Below are 22,884 nucleotides of genomic sequence, written 5' to 3'. Positions count from 1 at the left end.
CACACAGCACCCGTGCCACACCACATCTCCCCAACACAGAGCACCCATGTCACACCCGCACCCCCCCACACAGAGCACCTGTGCCACACCATAACCTCCCCCAAAGAGCAACCCCCTCCACAGACCACCTGTGCCACACTGCCACCCCATGACACACAGAGCACCCGTGCTGCACCACAGCTCCAAACACAGAGCACCCGTGCCACACCACAATCCCCTCCGCACAGAGCACCCATGCCACACTGCAACCCCCCACATAGAGCACTTATGCCACACCACAACCCCCACACATAGAGCACTTGTGCCACACTGCAACCTCCCCCCCCACAGAGCACCCGTGCCACACTGCAACTCCCAACACACCACTCTTGCCACACCGCGTCTCCCACACACAGAACACCCATGCCACACAACAACCCTTACACAGAGCACCCATTCCACACTGCATTCCCCTCACACAGAGCACCCATGCCACACCACAACCCCCCCAGAGCACCCTTGCCACACCACAACCCTGCACACAAAGCTCCCGTGCCATACCGCAGCTCCCCACACAGAGCACCCATGCCACACTACAACCCACCCCACAGAGCACCTGTGCCAAACCCCGACCCTCCAAACACAGAGCACCAGTGCCACACCACAACCCTTACATAGAGAACCCGTGCCACACTGCAACCCCCCCCACAGAACACCCATGCCACATTGCAACTCTCCCAAACACACAACACCTGTGCCACACCGCAACCCCTCCCACATAGAGCACTCATGCCACACAGCATCCCTGTACCCAGAGCACCTGTGCCACACTGCAACCCCCTGACACACAGAGCATCCACTTCACAACCCCGCTAAACAGAGCACCTATGCCACACTGCAACCCCACAGAGCACCCGTGCCACACCACAATCCTCCCACCACCCCCACAGAGCACCCATGCCACACTGCAACCCAACACACAGAGCACCCGTGCCACACAGCAGCCCCCCACACAGAGCACCCACACCAAAACTCCCACATATACACTAAGCACCCGTGCCACACCACAACTCCCCCAAACACAGAGCACCCGTGCCACACCACAACCCCGACACAGAGCACTCAGGCCACACCGCAACCCAACACACAGAACACCCATGCCACACCACGACTCCACACACGGAGCACCCGACTCCCGAGCCACACCGCAACCCGCCCCCCGCCACAAACACAGAGCACACGTGCCACACCACAACCCCCACGCAGAGAACCCGGACCACACCATACACACACTCCCGCCCACCCCCACACACAGAGCGCCGTTGAACACCACAACCCCCGCCCCTAGCCAACCACCCGGTTCTCCCTCCCCCCAGCTCTGCTCGTAGTGCTGGGCGGGGAGGAGTCCTGGGCGGAGCAGGAGAAGCCGGGGCTGCCAGCGCCGCCGCCTCTGCAACGGGGACCCAGGAGCCGAGCCCAGGACGAGGGGTCCCTCGTGCCCGCAGCGTCCATCGGCAGCGCGGAGCCGAGGTGGAGCTGGAGCCTTGGCCGCGGGGCTGGCCCCTCCCTGCCCGGTAGGCAGCCTGGGAGAATAACTGTCTGTCTTTGTGTGTGTGCGCTCGCGCGCAGAGGATGGCAGGTGTGTATGTGTGTGTGTGTGTGTGTGTATGTTTGTGTGCAGAGGATGGCGGATTCTGTGTGTGTGTGCGTGCAGAGGATGGCAGGGTGTGTGTGTGTGTGTGCGTGCGCGCAGAGGAAAGTGGGGTGTGCAGAGGATGGCAGGGTGTGTGGGGTGTGTGTATGCAGAGGATGGCGGGGAGTGTGTGTGTGTGTGTGTGTGTGTGTGCAGATGGTGATGTGTGTGTGTGTGTGTGTGCAGAGGATGGCGGATTCTGTGTGTGTGCAGAGGATGGAGGGTTCTGTGTGTGTGTGTGTGTGTGTGTGTGTGTGTGTGTATGGGCACAGAGGATGGTGGGGGTGCGTGTGTGCAGAGGATGGTGAGTTCTGTGTATGTGTGTGTGCAGAGGGTGTGTGTGAGAGAGAGGATGGCAGGGTGTGTGTGTGTGCAGAGGATGGCGTGTTCTGTGTATGTGTGTGCAGAGAACGGTGATGTGTGTGTGTGCGTGTGTGTGTAGAGGATGGCAATGTGTGTGTGTGTGTGTGTGTGCAGAGGATTGCGGGGGGGTGTGTGTGCAGAGGATTGCGGGGTCCGTGTCCCTCTTGGCCATGCGGTGGGGGAGCGGGCCTGGCCCTGCCGGGATGCTGGTGGCTGCGAGTGCGGTGGGGCCATGCCCCGTGCTGCCTGTGCCGGGGGAGCGGGCAGCGAACGCAGCCTGACTCCGCTCGGGTGGCTCCAGGGTGACCCAACCCCCTGCGGCCAGCGGGCGGCGAGGTGGCCGGGCCCGTCCGCCCCCCGCAAGTTCCCGCAACCTTCCTCCTCACCCCGCCCCTGCCTCCCTGCCCCTGGTCCCAGCCTCCTGCCCGCCCCACTGCCCCCCAGCTCCTCACCCAGTCCCTTCCCTGCCCTAAACCCTGCTCCTGGCCCCCCAGTCCTCTCCCCACAAACCTGCCCTTGTTCCCAGCTCCTCACTCAACTGCCTCACAACCCTGCCCCTGCCTGCCTGCCCCCTCCCTGCCCCTATTCCTGGCTCCCTGCCTGTGGTGAGGGCTATAAACAGTGGCAGCTTGGCACGTTTGGAGGCAGCTGGGTGAGCTGTGGGGTCACCAGCAAGACACTGTCCTGTCCTGGGGAGAGGGGGTCAACCTGAGCCATTACTGCACTTGCTGCTGATGAGATCCCCTTGGTGTAGGGGGCTCCTGCGTGCCCAGGGCATGGGGGCAGGCATGGACACGCCAGTCCTGCGTGGCTCAGGCTAGGATGCTGCTGTAACCATTTAGTGGGACTGACACTTCTCATCAGGGCAAAACCAAACCAAGAGGAACAACCCACCCCAGCTGCTGGTTCCAGCATGGGGCATGCTGCAGGTGGATGCAGCAACAGCCCTGGGCACTGCGGGCACAGCCCTGCCCCAGCTGTAGCCCCAGCAGAGGACTCTGCCCCGGCCACAGAGCGTACAGGGACGCCCACAGCTTTCTGGCCTGGGGGGACCAGCAGGGAAGGTGGCGCCTAGTGCCAAGGCTAGCCTGGCGCGTACGGAGGGAACGGGACCGTCTGGCAGAGTCCTGGCCCTATGCAGGCTGTGCAGGCTGGCCACCTGGAACCAGCAGGGACAAGGCAGGAATCGAGGTGCTCAGGGCCAGAGAGCAGATTTCCCCCTTGGAGCAGCTTCACAGCGTCGCTGGGGTCTCTGGCTGATGGGCTGGGAGTTTTGCAGCCCTCGGGAAGCCTGGGTGGGCATCCTGGCCTCTCACCTGCCTGGCCCGGGGGACCAGTGCCAAGGGAAGCTGAGGCCTTGGCTATGGGGGAGGGGTTTGCTGCTCTGCTGGAGCTGAATCTACTTCTTGTCGCTTAGAAACGAGCGTGCTAATGCCTGTGCCGTGTGCAGCCTGGCGCTCAGCAGAGGGCGTGGCTGGGATCAGCGTGGGCACAGCTCTGCTGCGTGGCACAGATACAGAGGAGGGGGGAACAGCAGATGCGGGGCATTGCTGACTCCCAGCCTGGCAGTGGGGGATGCTGCTATTTCCCTCACCCCCTCCAGGAGCCAGGCACCAGCCTTCCCTTCTGTGCCCGACACCCCCTTCCCGGCAGGCAGCCCTTTCCCCTTGTCCTCAAGGGGCTTCCCCTTGGTACAGCTCCCGCACTGCTCCCCACTCCATTGCCAGTGATCTGCAGCCAGTTCCATGCTGCCTCTGCTGGGGGGCTCTGTGAAGGGCCCGGGTGCAGCTTGGCTCACATGTGCAGGGCTACAGGCCTGGGCATCCATTCCGTGCCCCGCAGCTCCCAGCCCAGCTGTACCTAGGGGCCCCCATGGCGCTCAAGCCCTGCTGCCTCGTATTCCTCAGCAGTGTGGCTCCCAGGGGTTTGGGGTGCCCAGAGCAGATGGAATCCTCCTTTCGTTCCTGGCCTTGTACAACCGCTGATTTGTGCCTGGAGTCCTGGGGCCAACACGCTGGCAGGGCCAGCAGCTCTGAGTGCTCATGTGAAGGGCCAGGTGGGAGCATGGTGGCCAGGACACAGAGTGGGGCCCCATACACTTACTACAAGGAGTGCACCCATTAGCTTCTACAGAGGGAGCCCTGTGCCTGGCAGGACTGAGCCATAGGCACTCGGGGCACAAGGTGGCGCCCACCTCTCTGGATCGGCTCCTTCGGCCGTGGAGGGTCTGACAAATCGCTGCCATCAGGGTTCCCTGCTGCCAGCCTGTGGATCGGGCACCATGTGCCCACTGCTGGCTTCCCAGCCAGGATCTGGCCCCTTCCTCACTGGATCCCAGTCAGGGCCTCGCCACGTCCTGCAACGCCAGCAGGGCGCGTAGCCCAGCCGCACATGGCAAACCTAAGCTCCCGCAAAGGGCAAGAGCAAGGGCAAGACCCTAGCTGCTGTGCCCCCAGCCCAGCTCCTGTGGGTGCTGTGCCTGGAGGGGAACGTGGGAAATGGGCTCTATGGCACAGGGAGATGGACTGGCCTCGCAGAGTGAAATAGTGTGTGATGGTTACTGTTATCTCTTGCCCTCCAAACCCCTGCAGCACTCAGCCCCACATGTTGCCTTAGCCCCCCAACTCCATTCCAGCCCCCCAACTCCATTCCAGCCCCCCATTTCCCCCCACATTCCTTGACCCTCCAACCGCTCCACATTTCCAGAGTCTCCCAATTCCCCCAAAAAACCCACATTCCCCAGAGCCCCCACATTCCAGCCCCCTGAACCCCCACATTCCGAGCTCCCCAACTATACTCCAGCCCCCCCCCCCACCCACACATTCCCTGACTGTCCAACCCCTCCACATTCCCCAGAGCCCCCCAACCCCACTCCAAACCCCCACTTTCCCTGAGCCCCCAACCCCACTCCAGCCCCCTGCACCCTACATTCCCTGAGCTCCCCAACTCCCTTCCAGTCCCTGCACCCCCACATTCCCAGAGCCCCCCAACCTCACTCCAGCCCCTGTACCCCCCACATGCCCCTGATCCTGCCCATACACCCCTGCATCCCTTTGGTGGTGGGAGGAAGTAGATCATGGCCAGGAGGAGCAGCGGGGGAGGGGTTGGGATTTCAGAATCAGAGTTCAGTTCAGGGCTGACCGGGCTGGCTTTCAGGGGCAGCCGTTCCTGTGCTTGCCCAGGATACAGTCCCCGTGGACGCCCCCCACATCAGCCAGCCCCAGGCAGAGCCCAGCAGCCAATCCCTGCTGGGAGGGTAACACTCAGGGCAGCAGGCTGGGCACAGCCAGATTGTTGCTAAGGCAGGGCCCTGGGTTACCCGCCTGACCACTCCAAATTTGATTGGCATTGAAACCTGGCGCACAGGGGGGCACAGCTCTGCTCAGATTTGGCCCAGCCACGCCAGCGGAGGTGGGGCTCTGCCATTAGCACCCAGCTCCGGTCAGGGGCCGAGGCAGGGGCGTGGGTCCCCTGCAGCCCAGCCTGAATGCTGGCACCGCGCCTGGCCCTCCTAGCCCTGGGGGATGGCACCGCTTGCGCCGACACCCCTGCCCTGAGCCTGGCACTGACGTGCCTCTTGGTCCCTCTCGTTCCAGGTGCGGGGGGTAGCACCGGGATGAAGAGACGCACCGCCACCTGCTGGACTCTCCTCCTGCTGGCTGCCTTCTTCTGCGACAGCGTCACCTGCAAGGGTGGGCGGGGCGGAGCGCGGGGGGCGGCCCGTGGCCGGGGCATGGCCCGCAGCCGGGCCAAGGCTGCCCCTCGCTACGGCTCCTCGGGAGCGGGGCTGCGGGTGGCGGCAGCGGCGGCGGCGGGTGCGGCGGCAGGCGTGGCGGCAGGAGCGGCCCACAGGAGGATGAGGATCTCCGGACAGCTTGGTCCAGATGACGGCTCTGAGTTCCAGGAAGGCAACAGGACGGGCAGCAGCGTGTACAGCTACCGGTCGTGGACCTCGGCTGCCCGGGCCCAGGACACGGCGCACCTTGCCATCTCCCTCTGCCTGGTGACTGGCTTCTTCCAGCTCCTTCCCCTGTAAGGACCCATGGTGCCCGACCCACCCTCCGTGTGTCGGAGCCTGCAGAGCGCCACCTGCTGGGCCCGGGCAGCACCAGCCCCATCCAGCTGCATCTGCCCCAGCCCCCTGCAGGCCAAGTGGCTCTCCTGCCTGCCGCGGGGCTGGAGCAGCCTGCACTGCCCAACGGGCTGGAGCTGGAGCAGCAGCCAGCGAGGCAACTGGGGCAGTGCCCCAGGGCCTGATCCCACTGGGGCTTTGCTCTTGGCTGTGGTGAGGGCAGGTGGTGCAGCCCGAGGCCCCCAGCAGGGGGACCTGGAGCAGCTGCTGTGGGTGGTGTGAGGTTGCCGGGCACTGCCATCACTGCAGCTTGTGACGTCCCCACTCATGCTGATTGACATGGACATTTCCCAAAGCACCAGCCCTGTCAGCCTGTGCCACGAGGGGCAGAGTCTTGGCCCACAGGGTGGGGTGGGGCCAGGGCCCGCAGGATAAGGCAGAGCATGAGGGGCGGAGCCTGGGTCAACAGGCTGGGGTAGGGCCATGGGTGCCAGTTCCCTGCCTTGGGGCCCCACTCTCCTGCCGAACTGGGGTAACATGGAAGGGAGGCCGGAGCGGCCCTGTGTGTCCTGTGGGGGCTGTGGTGAAGGGCGGCTGGGGTGGAGCTGCATGGTGAGGGAAGCAGCTCCACTCTGATATCAGTGCCAATGTGGAGCAGGATCTCCTGGGGGAGGAAGGGGTGTGGGGATCTGGGACTCTGGGCCAGCCTGTCCAAGCATGTGAGGGGTCGGAGCTGGGTGTGATGCGGGAGTCCACCTCCTCCTGGCTTGAACCCCAGCCGCTGGCACTGACTCAGGCTGGTGAGGATGGTGCCGGTTGATTCCACAGATGGAGGCAACGATTAGAGCCAGCTGCTCCCAAACCGGAGATGAGTCCCCTGGCTCCTTTACGCCCAAGGGCCTCCTTGCCCAGCCGCCGCTTCCTCAGCACTCCCAGAACACCTCCGCCCTCCCCAGACTGCCGGACACTGGCTGAAGGGGTCTGAGCCCCACTGATCTCAGCAGCGCCCACCAGGATGGACTGGCTCCTGCGAACTCACTGCCCAAATGGGGCCCGTCGAGCCAGGCTGCTCGGGGAGAAGCCTGAACAGCACTACCAGCCGTAGCCCTGCCTTGGGAGCTGCTCAGCTGCAGGTTGCCCTGACTTACGCCCTGGCTGAGCTGTGCAGCCAGGCAGAGCTGTACTGTGTTTCTGGCCCAGCCGAGCCACCTCCCAGCAAATATTTCAGCTGCTTTGGATAGGGCTGTGGAGCGGGTGCCCATTGCGGTGCAGTGCCACCATGGGGAAGGGTGGGCTCAGGTTTGCACATACAGCAGAAGGTCAGTCTCTTGGTTTTGCATGAAAACCACGGTGCCTCAGCCCCAAAACCTCTGTGCCTAATCACAGCACAGCATGGGCACATCGGAGGTGTTCCAGGAAAATCGATCCGTTGACTTTCCAACTGCTGATCAGTCAGAAATTGGCCCCAGAATGAGTTCCCACTCTGAATGCCCTGATTTTGCAGGCCCCTCTAGCTTGAGAACGACACAGTGTAGGAAGTCCAGAAGGCGGGTGGCAGAGCGATCAGGCAGAGGGAGGGGAGCGGTCTTTGCGCTCAGCCTTCATTTGTTAATTTACAAAAGGGGATTAGAGGGTTGGGTCACAGTGGTTGATTTGTCTTGTCCCGGTTAGCCGGAGGGGCCGTGGTTTAGTGTCCTGATTCGTGGGGGGAGGCCATGGTGCAGGAGAGGGGACGGAGGGGTCGGGACAAAGCCGGTGCACCATCTCATCCCCTGCAGAGGAGGTTGCCCTTGGGGCTCTGGGGAAGTGAAGACCCTGTATCCTCTGGAGCAGGGGAGGGGGTTTAGGGGAATGTCCCCCCATTCAGGCTGGGTTAGTGCTGGACCCAGCCCCAGCTGAAGAAAATGCAAAGATTTCAAGCCAAACGTGGGCAATGCACAGGAATGCTGGTCTTCACCCGGCCCTCTGGGACACAGGGTAGACACCTGCTTCCTTTGCAGCCACCCGCTCAGCAGGCCTCCTGGTGCGCTGCCAGGCTGCCAGTGCCCCCCACCCTGTAGCCTTGGGGAAGGTGCAGTGAGCTGAGAGGCAGGAACTCATGAGCTCAGTGCTCCTTTCTCCTGCCTGTGGTCATATTGCCGTGCACTCCCCAGAGCCTATTCTCCCCCCGCCCCCACCTTGCACTCCAAGCCCAGGAGGCAGTCAAGTAGTAACCCTACCCCCTCTTACTATGGTAACCGATGCACAAGGTCACTTCAAGCAAATTGGGACTAACACCCCAGCCTCTGGCATGACCGACCCAAACTCAGCCACGCTGTCTGGCAGAGTGAATGTGCCAAATATACGTGCTTTGGCTACCCTATCCCTCACCATGAGACGACACTCCCCTCCAAGGGCAGGGAGAGGACCCAGGAGTCCTGTGTCCCGTATTCCCACGCTGTCTAGCAAATGGTCAAGTGTACACCCCTTCCCCCTCGAGTGGCTAATCCCCATAGGAAAGCCAGTGGCACTGGCAGAGGTGTGTGCTAGGTCTCCAACAGGCCAGAGCTCAACCCTGCTGGCTGCCACAGCAGCGATGGTTTCCAGCCTGTTCAGTGCTGTAAATGGCAGAGCCCCATGCAACATGCTGCAGGTACCGCCAATACAGTCACGCGTCCCATGGTGGCAGGTTAGGGATGAGCTTATTGAGCCTTGGCCAGCAGCTGAGCCGCCTGCTGAGCCACTAGTAGGTTTGGGAAGCCGCTACAGCTGGAAACTCCTCTGGTACCAGCCAGCGTGTTTGCCAGTGAGCTCTGGGCACCGGCTGAGGGAGAAACTGGGCTCAAGTGACCGAGGAGCTGATTAGGGAAGTGCCCATGGGAGGGGAGGAAACTGCCCCCAGTTCCACTTGGGGGTAAAGAGGGCAGGAAACAGGCAGATCCACGTGGGGATCCAGATTGGTTGGAAGCCAGCTCCAGAGTTACAGGCCCTGCTCTGGCTCCAGCTCGCAGCCTGGGGGCCTTTCCCAGCACAGCCAGGAGAGTTAATACAGTCTCAGTCCTTGCAGCTTTTCCACAGGGGGTGGGGGGAAGAGTGCTCTCCCCAACATCTGGGAGGCTCCACCCTGGAGAGGGGCAGATCCCCCTGCTCTGCACAGGCCAGGGGAGGGGGCTCCATGCTTCCCCCCCACCAGGCTCACCCTCAGCTGTCCATCAAACAGCTTGGCCTCCCCACATGCCGTCGGGTGTGCTGCCTGGCATTGGCACAGATGCACAAGCTCTGGCCCCTGAGGGGCCCTGGGAGCGGGCTGTTCATGGAATCACTGCATTTGGGGCACAGGGGTTCTGGGCTTTTTAAAAAAAATGCCCTCTACATTTTGGACCAAACTCCCCCACCACCCCCACTTAACCCACCAGCAGCCAGAGGCAGGATGCAGGAGGTAGATTGGCACTAAGCTATTCCTCAGTGCCCTAGGACTGGTGGGAATCCCCCCAGGCCCTGCCTGGCAGGCTGGGCTTTGGGCACTGTCTAGACAGCCCCTGCGAGCGGCCAGCTCGCTGTATGTGCATGTGAACAGTGTAGTTATGACACCCCTTCCTCTCCATGCAGAGCCCTGCCCCAGCCCCTTTGCCAGGCCTGATGCCAGCCCACCCAGCAAGCAGGGGGCCACACGTTCTTGCACTCCCCTGTTTTTAATGTTCCTTGTTTGTAATGGTTTTATACGTGTGTTCACAGTGATGTGGAAATAAAGTCTAGGAGGAGAGTCTGACTCACTGAACTGGGGAGGGACATGCCAGAGTGGCACCTGCTCATCAGAGGGAGGACAGGGGCATCTTGCACACACACCCCTCTTCCAGCCCTGGGGCACAAGGGCTGCCCCCCTTGCACTTGGCATGGGACCTTCCCCTGAAGTGCTGCAGGCTTCTCATCCCATCACCCTCCATTGCTGCCATGGCTTTGCAGGGATAACGCTTGGGGGGTTGTGGGGGCTGCTGGGCTTGTGCCTACACTCTGGGTGCAATTGCTGCGTGCCCGGGGGCATGGAGAGGCTGCTCAGCCAGGCTGCCTCGCTGAAGCAGAGGGTGAGCTGTGAGTGCAGGGGGGAGCACAGAGCACAGTCTATATCTGACGGAGCACACACTATCCCCCCACCCAGGCACAGCTGCCCTAGCCAGCACCAAAAGAAGCTTGGATGGCCGTCTCTAGCCAATTGCTCAGTGCCCATGGGCAGGCCCCAGGGACACACCCTGGCCATGGGTTCTCCCATTCCTGCTCATTGGTCATGTATGGCCTGCAGCACCTTCCCCCGCGGCTCCCCCAGAGCTCTGGGAACAGGCAGCAGTTCAGCCCTGAATTCTCACTGGGAGGTCAGGAGATCAGAGAGGTTAAGGCCAGATGGGACCATTCAGTCTCATCTCCTGCAGAGCACAGGCAGAGAGCCCACCCCGTGATTGCTGCCACCGGCCCCTATCCAATCTTGAGTTAAGACTCCCTGTGACTGAGAATCCCCCAAGTGCCTGGTCAGCTATTCCGTGCGTTAAGTGGCCTCACTGTTAAAAGTGTGTACCTTATTTCCAGCCCAGTCACTGCTTCCAGCCCTTGGAACTAGTGTAGCCTTTGGCTGGTGGATTTAGGAGCTCTCTCCTACTAGAGATCCCTACCTTGGGGAGGTTGACGGACGCTGTGATCAAGGAGGGTCTGGTCTGTGAGGACTCCTGTGTGGTACCTTGCCCCAGCAGACTCAGCCCCATATGGAGGAGGCTCAGCTGGGCCCAGCTACTTCACTCCCCAAGGGGCCTAGCGGCAGCTGGGCACAAAAAGCAGCCAGCTCCTGTGGGGCAGTGTGAGCGGTGCTGCAGTCCCCTCAGTCCTTGCTCTACCCACCCAAGTGCAGGGGCAAATGTCACTACACTCAGACCACTGCCCACTACAGCAGGGCCCTCAGGGGCTCAGCAGGGAACTTGCTCTCTGCCAGAGCTAACAGCTGTCCTATGTCTGCAGGGAAGCACGAACCCTGCCACTGTGGGATACAGCCCTTACATCAGAATCATGTTCACAGTCTCAGCTTCCAGCACTCCCACGGGGGCCTGCAAAGAGGACCATGAAAGTGTGACCTGAATGTGAGACACAGTGACGCTGCCTGAGCCCATTGCTGGGGGGGAGGAGGGGGGAGCTGCCCTGAGTGACTGACATGGCGACGCTGCCTGCGTGTGCAGAGCCTGAGCATCTCGCTCTGAGAGAGGGGAGCTGCTGCTGCCCCTTGGGTTGTATCTGAAACCTAAAGACAATTTACATCACAACACTTAGATCCCCCCACAAATCACTGCAGCACGAACATCCAGCTCACATGCTTGCCCCCAGTGCCAGCCCCCGAGAACACCAGCGACGCAGTGCTGTGTTAGTAAATACCAACGTGGTGACAGGGTGGAACTGAATTTAATGGCCATTATATCCCAGCAGCACAGGGCTTGGATTTCACTACACGTGCCCCAGATTTTATTTTAAACGAAGCTGCCACCACACGCTGTACCTGCCCTCAGGATCCAGGCCCAGCACCTGGGGCTTGCTGGCCACTAAAGACCAGTGGGCTGCCAGCACTGTGGCAGTGACAGAGCAGATGAGGGTTTGCCCGCACACAGCTGGAGCCCTTTGGTCCATGCTGTGGGACAGCAAAAGAGCGCCTCGTGTAGAAGGGGTCCCTGGCAGGGCGTGCTCTGCTCTTCCAGGAGACACGGAGGCTGGCTCTGCCCACAAGGGCAACAGCCCAAAGGAGCATGAACCTACGCAGGGGAAAGGCAGGGCCCTGAACTGCCCCAAGACTCGCCTCTCCCCCCTTCCCCGAAACAGAGGATGTGGAGTCCCTGGGCTAGGGTCTGTTCACAGCACGTCACCCTTGGGGATGATGGGCAGACAGAACCCACACAAGTGATGACAGGGGCCCTGGCTGGGAAGCCAAACACAGACCCACATGAGGGCTGCTCTCCTGGCCATGGCCATACTGACCCCAGAGCTGCATGTGCATGGGGCAGGAGGAGGGAAACAGCCTGGGCACCACCACATCCCGCTTTGCCCGTGAGCCGCCTCCAAGCCACGATCAGCCTGCGCAAGAGGATGGCAGCTGAGCTCGAGCCAGGCGTGGGGGCTGGGCGGGGCTCAGTCCAGCAGCACCTGGCCCAGCTCCCCCTTGCGGAAGGTGCGCAGGAGCTCATAGGCAGCTGCAGAGTAGTCGGGCGCGATCACGTTCACGTCCCCTGCAAGAGAAGGCAAAGGCTGTAGGTGAGCGGGGCGCTCATGGCCCAGCTCAGCACCTCTGGATGGGCTCCAGAGTCCACAACTGTACAGACACAGCCCCAAATGTAGGCCGGGAGCGGGGGGAGAGGAGCTAGCCCTGGCTGGTCCCTGTGTGCTGCACGGCCCTGGTTCCATGCAAACTGACACAAGAGGCTCCCCCACAACACACCACGGCTCAGAGATCCTCCCTCCCCACACCCACAGTCACCAGACTCCATTGCTCCAACGGGCAACTCCTGCCAGCCCCCACTGCCCTTCCTGGTGCCAGCCCCACACCTTGGCCATGCCTCTTCAGGAAATCACGCTGAACAGAGGGTCTGCAGTTGGCAGAAGCTGGGGCGCTCCCCCAGAACCTGCAGTGGGTGGGGCATTCCCCTTCTGTCCCCCACCCGCCCAGCTAGGGGGCTCCCTCGTCCTCCCCTCAAGCCTTGGAATCTCCAAGTGGCATGGGCACAGCACTTACCCACCTCCCCACAGGCTCTCCGCCTGGCATGGGAGAGCACTCAACTGTTGACCCCCCCAGCTAGCTCTCACCCGTCCCGCCATGGGGTCCCAGGCCTGCAGGGGCACTCACCTGTCCCTGTGAGCACCTTCACTTTGTGCGTCCTTCCCAGTTTCAGTGCCACCCGCTTGAGCACGCTCTCAATGTCGTCGCTGGGCTCGCCCAGCCCGTAGCGCTCCACGTAGCTGTGCCAGGGCAGCGAGAGTGGGTTAGCACCAGCCAGGCCAGGGGCAGAAGCACCAGCCAGGCCAGGGTACAGGGCAGCTTTCCCTGTGCAGAGCACTTCAGTGCTCAGGAGCGTGCAGAGGGATGGTGTGGCTGCACAGCATGCAGTGCCTGTTCTGGGGCAGGGCCAGCACCCTCCATGTCACAGTTGACCAACCAGCCACACAGAAGACAGGTCCCAGGTCCTTCCAGGCTCCTTTCAACCCCATTAGTGACCCAAGCAGCTCTACTGCCACCTCCTGGGGACGGCAGGGATTTCTGCACATCCCTACCTATGTGGTGTCCCCGCTGCCACTCTACAAGGACGGCTGCCAGCGCCTGCTGGCTTCGGGGGCCTCTGGCAGCGAACACCTCGCTGCTGTGGCATGGGGCAGCAGGGCTGATACCTGCCCTTTCCAGGTGGGAGCCTTCACTAGCAAAGAGACAGGTTTCAGAGGGGTAGCCGTGTTAGTCTGTATCAGCAAAAAGAACTAGTGACTAACAAATTTATTTGGGCATAAACTTTCGTGCCCACGAAAGCTTATGCCCAAATAAATTTGTTAGTCTCTAAGGTGCCACAAGTACTCTTCGTTCTTTTCACTAGCAAAGCCACCCAGAAACCCCTGCAGACCCTCTGTACAGGAGGCTGGCTGTCCCTTTCAAGCCATGAGCGCTGCGCCTCCCAGTGGCCAGAAGGGAGCACTGAAGGCACCAGCAAAGCACAGCAGCCGATTCTGGGACAAGAGCTGCATTTTGTTCAACAGGTGCCAGCTCTTGCCAAGGCTTCAGGCCTCAGCCAATCACAGACAAATTCATTGCTGGAAACCAGTCTGTTTCTCCTGTGTGTCAGTACGGCTAAGGTGGGTACTGAACTTAGAACTTTATGAAATGTCTGTAAGTTGCTGCTTGCATCAATCACACTTGTAATATCTTTATCACAGGCTCTAAGATAAATAAGTTTTTGATTTGTAACTGTAAACAGTGTTTGCTCTGGAATGGTGAACCTAGCAAGGGGCATGTCTCCTGCCCATCAGGCAGGGCTATCAAAACTAAATGAGCCATTGTGGGACATCACAATACAAAGACTGTGTTAATTGTCCCTTCACACCCATGAAGAGGCTAGGAAGGAAATAAAAATAGCTAACATCTCCTTTGACTCTCCCAGGGCTGGAGCCACAAAACAGAAGCAGAGACCCCCCCAGGGTCAACCTGGGTTAGCCCTAAAAGACATTCAGTGCTGACAGATTGCTACAACTCCATCACCTTTAAAGACCATAGACACACTATATGGTTGCCTGCTTTAACCTTAAGAGTGCTCTCATTTCTTTTCCTAGTGAATACATCATTAGTTAGTTTACCATAGGCTTGGCTACAAATGTTGTCTTTGGTGTGAGATCTGAGGTACAAATGGACGGGACTGGCAGCAACCCAAATCTTTTGTGATCTTTAAATAAATTATAAATTAATGGAGATATCCCATCTCCTAGAACTGGAAGGGACCTTGAAAGGTCATCAAGTCCAGCCCCCTGCCTTCACTAGCAGGACCAAGTACTGATTTTGCCCCAGATCCCTAAGTGGCCCCCTCAAGGATTGAACTCACAACCCTGGGTTTAGCAGGCCAATGCTCAAACCACTGAGCTATCCCTCCCCCCGAGAGCAACCAGCCCTCACTAAGTCCAGCTTGCCTGGGTGGCAAGACAGACCGGAGAGCCCAAGGGGACTGTCTGTGATTCCATGGTGAGACTGTTCTAGTTCTTTAGGAGCCCACTTGTTACTGGGCTGGTGCAATCTAATTATAGACCATGCAACCAGCCTGGGGTGTCGCCCTGCTTTTGATAGTCTGCACTGAGGTTGGCCCTCAAAGTCATGCAGCGTGACACTCTGCATACACGCGCTGGGCACCACTCCACCTCCTACAGCCCCTTGTGGCAGCTCAGTGCAGGGGCACAGCCAGTCAGGCTCAGATCAGGAGCGGACAGACCCTCCGCTCTGGCAAGGAGCGCCCCCACTGCAGGAGCTTCCCTGCCAACAGCGAGCACAAGAGCAGACTCCAAGCAAGAGCTGAGGGGTGGCACTGGGGAGACATGGGCAGGAGCCAGCCCCCAAGACCAGGGAAGCCCCTGGGGTCTCAATGCATGAGCCCACCCAGCCCCACCCCCAGACCCCACAGCAGCCAGGTGCTCAGGAAGTGCTCACCTGAACTGCTGCTGCTTGTTCAGGGTGTACAGCAGGTAGTCGGCCATGACGCCCTCGCCCACCAGGTGGTCCCGGATGGCCCCTATGAGACACAGAACAAAGCCTGAGTGCCAGCCACGCAGGGCAGAGGGCAAGAGACAGCCCCGTCCGCACTGGCCTGGGAGCTGTGCCTCAACTCCTCTCCCACAGGGCTCCAGCCGCCTGCTCTGGGGCCGGCTTGGTCAGCCTGAGAATGTGTGCACAGGGCACCTTCGAGGCGCTTCTCCCCGGGAGCCACCCTGGGCACAGCCAGGCTCCAGCCCACAGTGCCAGACACAGTATGGAGGTGGCCACTGGCCTACTAAGGAGCTCCCTGGGATGGAGAAATGGGCTGTTCCTACTGAGCTCTAGAGCCTGCAGTGCCACCCCCACCCCGGGGCGAGAGCCCCAGCAGCTGATCTCCTGGATGTTCACCAGCTGCAGCTCACAGCCAGTATGGCCAGGCAGGGGAGAGGGGCCGGGCAGACAGCTGGGCTGGAGCACATGCGCTGAGTGATGCTCCCTCTCCAGGCAGCTGGGAGCAGCAGCCTGTCCCAAGCTGGGCTCCTCAGAGGAGGGGAACGGGCAGTGGCTCTGCCCCAAGCACCCAATAACAACATGTCTCAAGGCAGGGCCTGCACTGCCTCCACAAAGCCCTGCTGCCTTTGTGGAACGTGTCCCCCTCCCCCACACTGTGCCCATGATCATGAGCTCCAGGGCTTCCTATCGCAGCCCCAGCAGAGCCAAGTGAGGACAGCCCCTGGCCAGAAGCAGCTGCAGCTCCAGCGTCCTTCTCACCACACAGAGCCAGCTTCATGCCCGCCTCCACGCTCTCTATTCTCGGAGCCAGCACTCCAGGCGTGTCCAGCAGATACATAAGGGGCCTCTCGGAGACCTAGACAGGCAGAGGCAGGCTTGTTACGGAGCTGTGGGTCAGAGAGCAGAGCCCAAACCAGCACCCTGAGCAGTGCCAGCACAAACGGAGGGGACCGCTGGCACTTCAAAGATGATTACCCCCACCAGCCGACTTGGGAATGGCGTGCGACAACTCTGTGATCCACCAGCCCAGGGCAGAGACTCTGTGGAGCATGAACGCTGGCACCGGAAACGGCCCAGTACAACCGGGCACCCGCCCCAAGAGTCCCTCGAGCAACCTGCCAGCAGCCCAAGGGCCAAAGCAAAGCACAAAGCGGGGCAGAGCCCAGCCTCCTCCTACATGGGTCACCCACAAAGAACCATACTGGGCTGGTGTCATCCAGGATCTTTCCTGGCAGGCAAAGGAGGCCAAGGAGGGTTCCACACCAGGTGTGGGCTTCTGGCGCTCTGGCTCTGCTGGGGGATGAATGGAGGTGGGTTCAGAGCTCCCAGCCCTTACCCAAATGGGTGGGGGTGCTGAATCCTTAGAGAGCTCTTCCCCAAACCCCCTGGGGCTACTGGAGCACACCCCTATGTAACAGGCCCCAATCATCCAACAGCCTGCATAAACATCGCCTCTTTCCTGAAGCCAGCAGGTCTTCCAGAGCCAGCCAAGAGAAGGCCCGAACCCAGGGCCACTTCCTTTAAAGGTGACCTTTACCAGCAGTGCAGAGACTACAGATCCTGGCATGCACTTCATTGCAGTCCTGGGGACCTGGCGAAGCAGTCCCCTCAAGCCAGGCCGGGGAGCCCAGCTCCCAGCCCCATATTCTATCACTATGGAGCCACACAACCAGGCAGCACCCCAGGGTTATTCTGGAAGCTACCAACGCTGTGTTGTCCCAGGGGTCTCTTAACCCAGCCACCTTCTCACCATTTCAACTGAATGGCTACTGGCCTCACGCAGCCCCTCGTGCTGTGCACACATTAGCTACACGCTGTGTACATGGCCAGCACAGCGCCCCAGCCGGCCGTGCTCAGGGACACAGCTCCCAATGACAGTACCTGGATTCTGGTAAGCACGGCCTTGGTGATCCCTGGCTCGCTACCCACACGGGACGCTTTCCCTTCAGGAAAAGGAGAGGCCCAGTCAGCTGGAGAAGGAAGGCTCACTCTGGCCTGCCCTGCTCCCAGGGCACTGATGGAGCTTTGCCACTGGCCTCGTGGCGCAGGGGTGGGCCCTGTGCATATCCAAGAGATCTCCCAGCCATCCCTCTGATCAGTGTACCTCATGGGACTGACGTCCCAGAGCTGAGGCCCCGTTCAGCCAGCGCCTGTTCCCCAGAGAACCCCCCGTTTCTCTCTCGCTGCTCCTAAGCAAGTTCTGCCAGCCCCTCTGCATCCCTCATCGAACATCACAGCAACGGCAGAGCAGCTGCAGAGAGGGGAACAAGGGCCCAACTCCCCTGTTGCCTCCGGGGCCTCCTAGCTAAACACTGGCTAAGCCCAGCCCTGCTCAGTTTGGGTGACTGAACAGCCAGGGAAAAGATACAGCCTGCAGGGCCAATTCAGCAGCTGGGGGAGCCAGTTCTCTGCAGGAGAGGGTTGAACCACTAGGAGATCTGATGAACCCGCCCCAAGGCCACCTCAAAGCCCCCAGTCCTCCAGGGATTTGTGACCCACAGGCAGGAGGTGCTCTCCCCCCGCGCCACGGGGCGCAATGCGAAGGCACACAAGGAAGTACCCTTTTTGAGGTGCAGCCTCCGCATGGAGTTGATAAGGGAGGATTTCCCCACGTTGGGCACTCCGATCACCATGATGCAGTACTCCACGTTCTGGAACAACAGGAAGGGAGATGGATGAGCCGCTCCCTCCCTTGGCAGCAATGCCAGGCAGCACCGCACCAGGCTCCACGTCCCACCCAGCCAGCCCCCAGATCCACCAGCCAGCACCATGCCAGGCTCCCCGTCCCACTCAACCGCGCCCCCCCACCCCTCCCACACACACACCACGCAGGGCAGAGCTAACAACAGGAGCGTGGATGTGTCCAGGCAGATTAATTTGGATCTGCATGGAAACAAGGAAAGTCATAAGCCAGCCTTGCCAGGGAATGGCGGCCGGCACAGTTCATTACACTCTTGGCTTCAGCACAGTCAGGTAGACCATCTGGAAGCCCAGGCCACCAGTGGAATGTTTCCATCTGAACAGAGAAGCCAGACTCTTCTCCCACTCAAACCGTGGAAAACCAGATTCACTCCACTGGAGTCAGCTTCTCTGCACTGATGCTAGTGTAACCAGGAGCAAGATCCAGCCCCAGGAGCTGAGAGCATGCTGGGGGCCCTACAATCACCAGAGCGCTGTATCTCCTGCTGATTCCAATGGGGACGGAGGGCTCTCAGCACTCTGAGAACCAGGACCTCTTTGGGCACCATCTACACGCCGATCAGCGCGTCCAGCTGGACAAGCCCTTTGCCCATGTGGGGAACCGGACAGCAGTGTGTGGGTCTCTCTCACACACTTTCCCCATTCTCACTCTGGCCCGTTAGCTGACCTCAGCTCTCTGGTAGCGCTGGCTTCTGCTGACCAGATCCGTGATGAGAGGGATGACCTGCAAGGCAATACAAAGACAGATGCTAAGCAAAGCACTGGTGGCTTTGTCCCGAGTGGGTAGTACCCTGCCGTTAGACTCCTTGGCCAGCACAGTGCTGCTACGAGCAGCCAGGCAGAACTCACTGGCAGGACAAGTACGCCTCCTGCTACAATGCACCAGCTAGTGGGAAAGCCAGGGACTTCTCTGCAGCTAGCCTGTACTTTAACACAGTTTTAACTGGCAACTGCTTCCAAATGAAGGTGCTAACAGGATGGACAGAGACACGGTGGGGTGAGTCTCTCCTAGCCGGCTTTCACTTCTAGTGTGTTCAGAGTACAACTAATGCACAGCTTTAATGCAGGCAAAGCAGGGGAGACGGAATGTTCACACTGATGGTTTCGGTCCACATAAAAGGTAAGATTCTCCTCTGCCCTCCGCAGGGTGGATGTCAACTGATACCGAGCTCATTTTGCATGCACAGATCTCCCATTGCAGGGCAGAATATGGGAGCTGAGGACTCCCCTGCAGGTCTGAGAGAAGCGCTTGGCCACGTTTGTGGCTGCATGAGCATTTAATAACGTTTAAAATAATCAAAGCTTAACCCTGATGTCCCCGGCACGAGTGCTCAGATCCTACTTCTCAGTGTACCGCAACGGCCATGCCTGCCACTAGGGCACTGCTCAGAAAGGCACATTGTAGGGATGTCAGCAGGCAGTGCTGCCCATGTGGTCTCTCAGCAAGCCTGGGGGAAGGTGCACTCAATGTATGAGTAAAGAGATGCTCTTTCTAACTGCCAGCGCCACAAACTCCCCTGGGCTTAGAGGTTCAAGCTGGGCTCTTAGATCTGAAGTCAACAATTCCGAGGCGGCATTAGCTAAAGTGGAATCCTGTAGTCAAAATGTACTGCAGTCACTAATGGGACCTGATCTCACCGAGGCACCCGGGGCGCTGAACAGCTGAGTGCAGCACGGCTTGCCCTCAGCTCCATTGCGGAGCGGACACACACCATAAGGAATTGCTGTTAGAAGAGACGGGCTGTTACCTTCTTGACATTTTCATCTTTTATGCAGTTTGTGAAGAGGATGTTTTTAAGTCCTTCCTGCTCCAAGCGCTCCAGAATTTTCTAGCAAGAAATGAGAGATTTCCATGTCAGAGAATGCAGTGGCCCACGGTGCCCCCTTGCCCCAGTCACACAGGGCAAACCACGGTAAGGTTGCTCAGGCTGGAGCTAACTGGGGTGAAGCATGCTGTAGCCATCAGCTGAGTTACCCTTCACAGAGAAGGCACAATGCTAAAACACAAATATCTGTTCAGCTCCCCACTACCTGTCTGGAAAGCATGAATGCTGGCCAGCTCAGAAAGGCCGACAGGCTCCTGTGGGAAACCCGGAGTCTAGACCCCCTGCTCTGTGCCTCCTTTTCCCTATCTGTAGAACGGGGATGACAACACTCAGCCAACCCGCCATAGCTCACAGGGGTGTGGTGAGGATCAGGGAGTGTTACGTGGCTATGCTACCTAAAAAGAGACTGCAGGCTGAATCCAGGATCGTTCAGCCAAGTAGTATATGACAACAATGACAACAGCAGCAGCAACTCTGCTGCCTCTGCCGCACAAGGACCCCAGCCCCGTGGAGCCTCCATCCTGGCCCAGAGGACAGCTCTCTGGACTGAGCCTCACTGCTAGAGCCCAACAAGAAGAAAGTGTGCGAAGGGATGGTTCAAACACGGAGCTACTGGCAGATCAAGCCATCAGCAAGCGTGCCCTGCACAGGTCACTGAACAGCCAGGTATCAGCAGACACCAGTGGGGATTACTGTCAGCTGAGTGAAGGAGCTGTCCAGGGGGAGCCTATCTCCCCCACTGCACCCACTGGTTGGCTGGACGGTCTCCAAAAAGAGCTGCAGCTGGCTTGGACCCTGTAAAGACGTGGCCTGTTTGACAGTCGGGGGGTGTTGGATCTCCTTAGTGCCATCTCGATGGACTGCTGGCCACATCCTGCAGCCGCAGCCTAGCGCTGGGAGATGGAGGACTAAAGGAAGAGGGAACAAGGGATGTTTATGAACTGAAAGCCTTACTTAAATACCTCCCCGTTTCAAACATGTCAACTATTTTTCTTTTCTTCTGGATCTTTAATAAAAGACTGTTTCACGGTGTGTTTGCCATGGCACTAAGCAGGCTGAGGCCTCTGTATACCAAACTCTGAACCTTATTTAACACTGTTTAACGTTGGGACAGTGCCTAGTTTATGTTAACACATTTGGCCCAAAGGGGAGAGCTTCTCCCCTCGGCGTAACTAATCCATCGCTGAGGCGCACTAGCTACATGAACGGGAGAAGCCCTCCTGTCACCATAGCGCTGTGTACACAGGGGGTAAAGTTGGTATGACTGTTTTGCTCAGGGGTGTGGATTTTTCAAGCCCCTGAGCCACATGGTTATACCACTGTAAGTTTATAATGTAGACCTGGCCTCAGCCCCAACGTTTAGTCTAGATTACAAGGAGAAGCTGCATCAGTGAATTAAACAGGAAGATGGTTGTGAAGAGTGGGAGGAGAAAGACATTAAACTGGGTTCTTACTGCTTTGTGAGTCAGATCAGCCAGGTCCATTTTGTTCAGTACAAGCAAGTGAGGTCTGATTCCCAGGGCCTCCTGGAAGGCCGGATTCCGGCCTGAGAATGGGATGTGCTACTGTTAAGGAAGCCAAAGAATTGAGACACCCGCAGTGACAGGGAAGGGTCCAGCCCACAGAACTCTGCTCCATCGGAGACAAACTCTCACCTCCCACAAGGCAGGTTCCCGCAGCCGCGTCAGCACACCACACCATGGCAAGGCCCAGCCAGGGAGGGAAGCAGTGGGGAACAGAGGGCAACACACAGCCCCGTGGGCTCTACGCACTGGCTTTGGAAAGACACAGCAGTGGAGGGGATACACATGGTGCTGTGCAAGGGGGCAGAGCTCCGCTATGCTGCTCGGGCTCTGGCGGTGGTGCTACCAGCACAGCCTCCACCCAGGCCACCTGCTCCAGCCACCGAAGGATATTCGGGCATCGTGCACCTCGATGAGGCAGTCCACCTTGCGCAGCGACTCCTTCATCTGCCGCAGGCCTGCCAAAGTGGAGCCAGGTCAGCTGTGTCCACCAAGCCTGGCCAAAGGGGAAGGGACTGGCTCAGCCCTGTCCGCAGCTCGGACCAGGCCCTGGGCAGAGATGCCCCACGGGCCAGGCCCGAGCCTGCCTGGCCATAATAAGTAGGGTGACCAGATGTCCTGATTTTATAGGGACAGTCCTGATATTTGGGTCTTTTTCTCATATTTTCTCCTATTACCTTCCACCCCCTGTCCCGATTTTTCACACTTGCTGTCTGGTCATCCCAATAACAAGGAGTCTGCAGGAGTCCGGACTTCCAGCGGGCCCCAAATATTGCGGGAGTCGGGACTGACAGGGCTACCATCTTTGAAAGGCAGCAGACCTGGTACCCCCGGACAAGGCAAACCCAGTATCCGGAGAGAGACCACACACAGATCGATCACAGCGGGTCTCCCCCGCTTGGGGCGCCTGCACGTGGCGGGGGCAGGCAGCTGTTCGGGGCGGGACGGGCTCCCGCGTACGCTGCGGCGGGGGAACGCGGCCGGCTCCGTAGCGGGCACAGACACTGCTCGTCCCCCGGGCGTTGGGAGAACAAGCGAATCTCTAGCCCCACGGCACACAACCCGGCAAATCCCTGAGCCGGCCCGGAGCACCCTCGGGCAAAGCGCCGCACCCCAGCCCCCCACCTTTCGCCATGTGCCCGGGGAACCAGGAGGCCACGTTCCGGCCGCCGAAATCGAAGCGCTCCCGCCAGGCCCGCAGCGCGCCCGCCGCCAGCCGCATCCCGCCGCCGGAACCCACCAGCCGCCAGGGGAGCGACCCGGAGCGCGCCCTCCGCAACACCCCCCGCCCGGCCAGCTTCCAGTTCCGGCCGCTCATAGGCCCCGCCCCCAGACCACTCTGCCGGGCCCAGAATAACGGGAGGAGCCAAAACGTCAGAACCAGAGCAGCGTCCCAACAACCATTCTACGGGGTGTGTGTGTGTGTCCCTCATCGCCTGGCAACAAGGCAGTCATAGGCGCATCTATGACCCGCCCCTGCCCGAACTCCGGGCCCTGGG

At 59.9% G+C, this 22,884-nt stretch overlaps 2 protein-coding genes across 5 annotated transcripts; one reads left to right on the top strand and one right to left on the bottom strand.

The window, feature by feature from the left end:
* The first annotated feature begins 1,232 nt into the window (after nucleotides 1-1,232).
* On the top strand, nucleotides 1,233-8,954 carry SPRN (shadow of prion protein). The gene is made up of 2 exons (XM_065551630.1): nucleotides 1,233-1,553; nucleotides 5,632-8,954. The coding sequence occupies exon 2, from the start codon at nucleotides 5,652-5,654 to the stop codon at nucleotides 6,069-6,071; it is 420 nt and encodes a 139-aa protein (XP_065407702.1). The 5' UTR covers nucleotides 1,233-1,553; nucleotides 5,632-5,651; the 3' UTR covers nucleotides 6,072-8,954.
* A 2,549-nt stretch (nucleotides 8,955-11,503) lies between these two features.
* MTG1 (mitochondrial ribosome associated GTPase 1) lies at nucleotides 11,504-22,863 on the bottom strand. 4 transcript variants are annotated; one of them, XM_042856121.2, is made up of 11 exons: nucleotides 22,626-22,863; nucleotides 21,779-21,843; nucleotides 21,317-21,421; nucleotides 19,785-19,865; nucleotides 18,704-18,760; nucleotides 17,897-17,987; nucleotides 17,218-17,279; nucleotides 16,096-16,192; nucleotides 15,280-15,361; nucleotides 12,952-13,064; nucleotides 11,504-12,337 (listed from the first exon to the last, which is right to left on the bottom strand). In XM_042856121.2, the coding sequence occupies exons 1-11, from the start codon at nucleotides 22,816-22,818 to the stop codon at nucleotides 12,240-12,242; spliced, it is 1,044 nt and encodes a 347-aa protein (XP_042712055.2). In that variant the 5' UTR covers nucleotides 22,819-22,863; the 3' UTR covers nucleotides 11,504-12,239. The 4 variants fall into 4 exon arrangements, with proteins under 4 accessions (XP_042712055.2, XP_008173364.1, XP_005310858.1 ...); XM_008175142.3 differs by having other exon boundaries at nucleotides 21,779-21,881; nucleotides 22,511-22,678; XM_005310801.5 differs by having other exon boundaries at nucleotides 22,511-22,678.
* Nucleotides 22,864-22,884: the final 21 nt, after the last annotated feature.

Source organism: Chrysemys picta, chromosome 7 (assembly GCF_011386835.1).
Source record: "Chrysemys picta bellii isolate R12L10 chromosome 7, ASM1138683v2, whole genome shotgun sequence".
Lineage (NCBI taxonomy): Eukaryota > Metazoa > Chordata > Testudines > Emydidae > Chrysemys > Chrysemys picta.
Note: the sequence above shows the minus strand (reverse complement) of the source record. Positions and strands in the feature narration are given on the sequence as shown.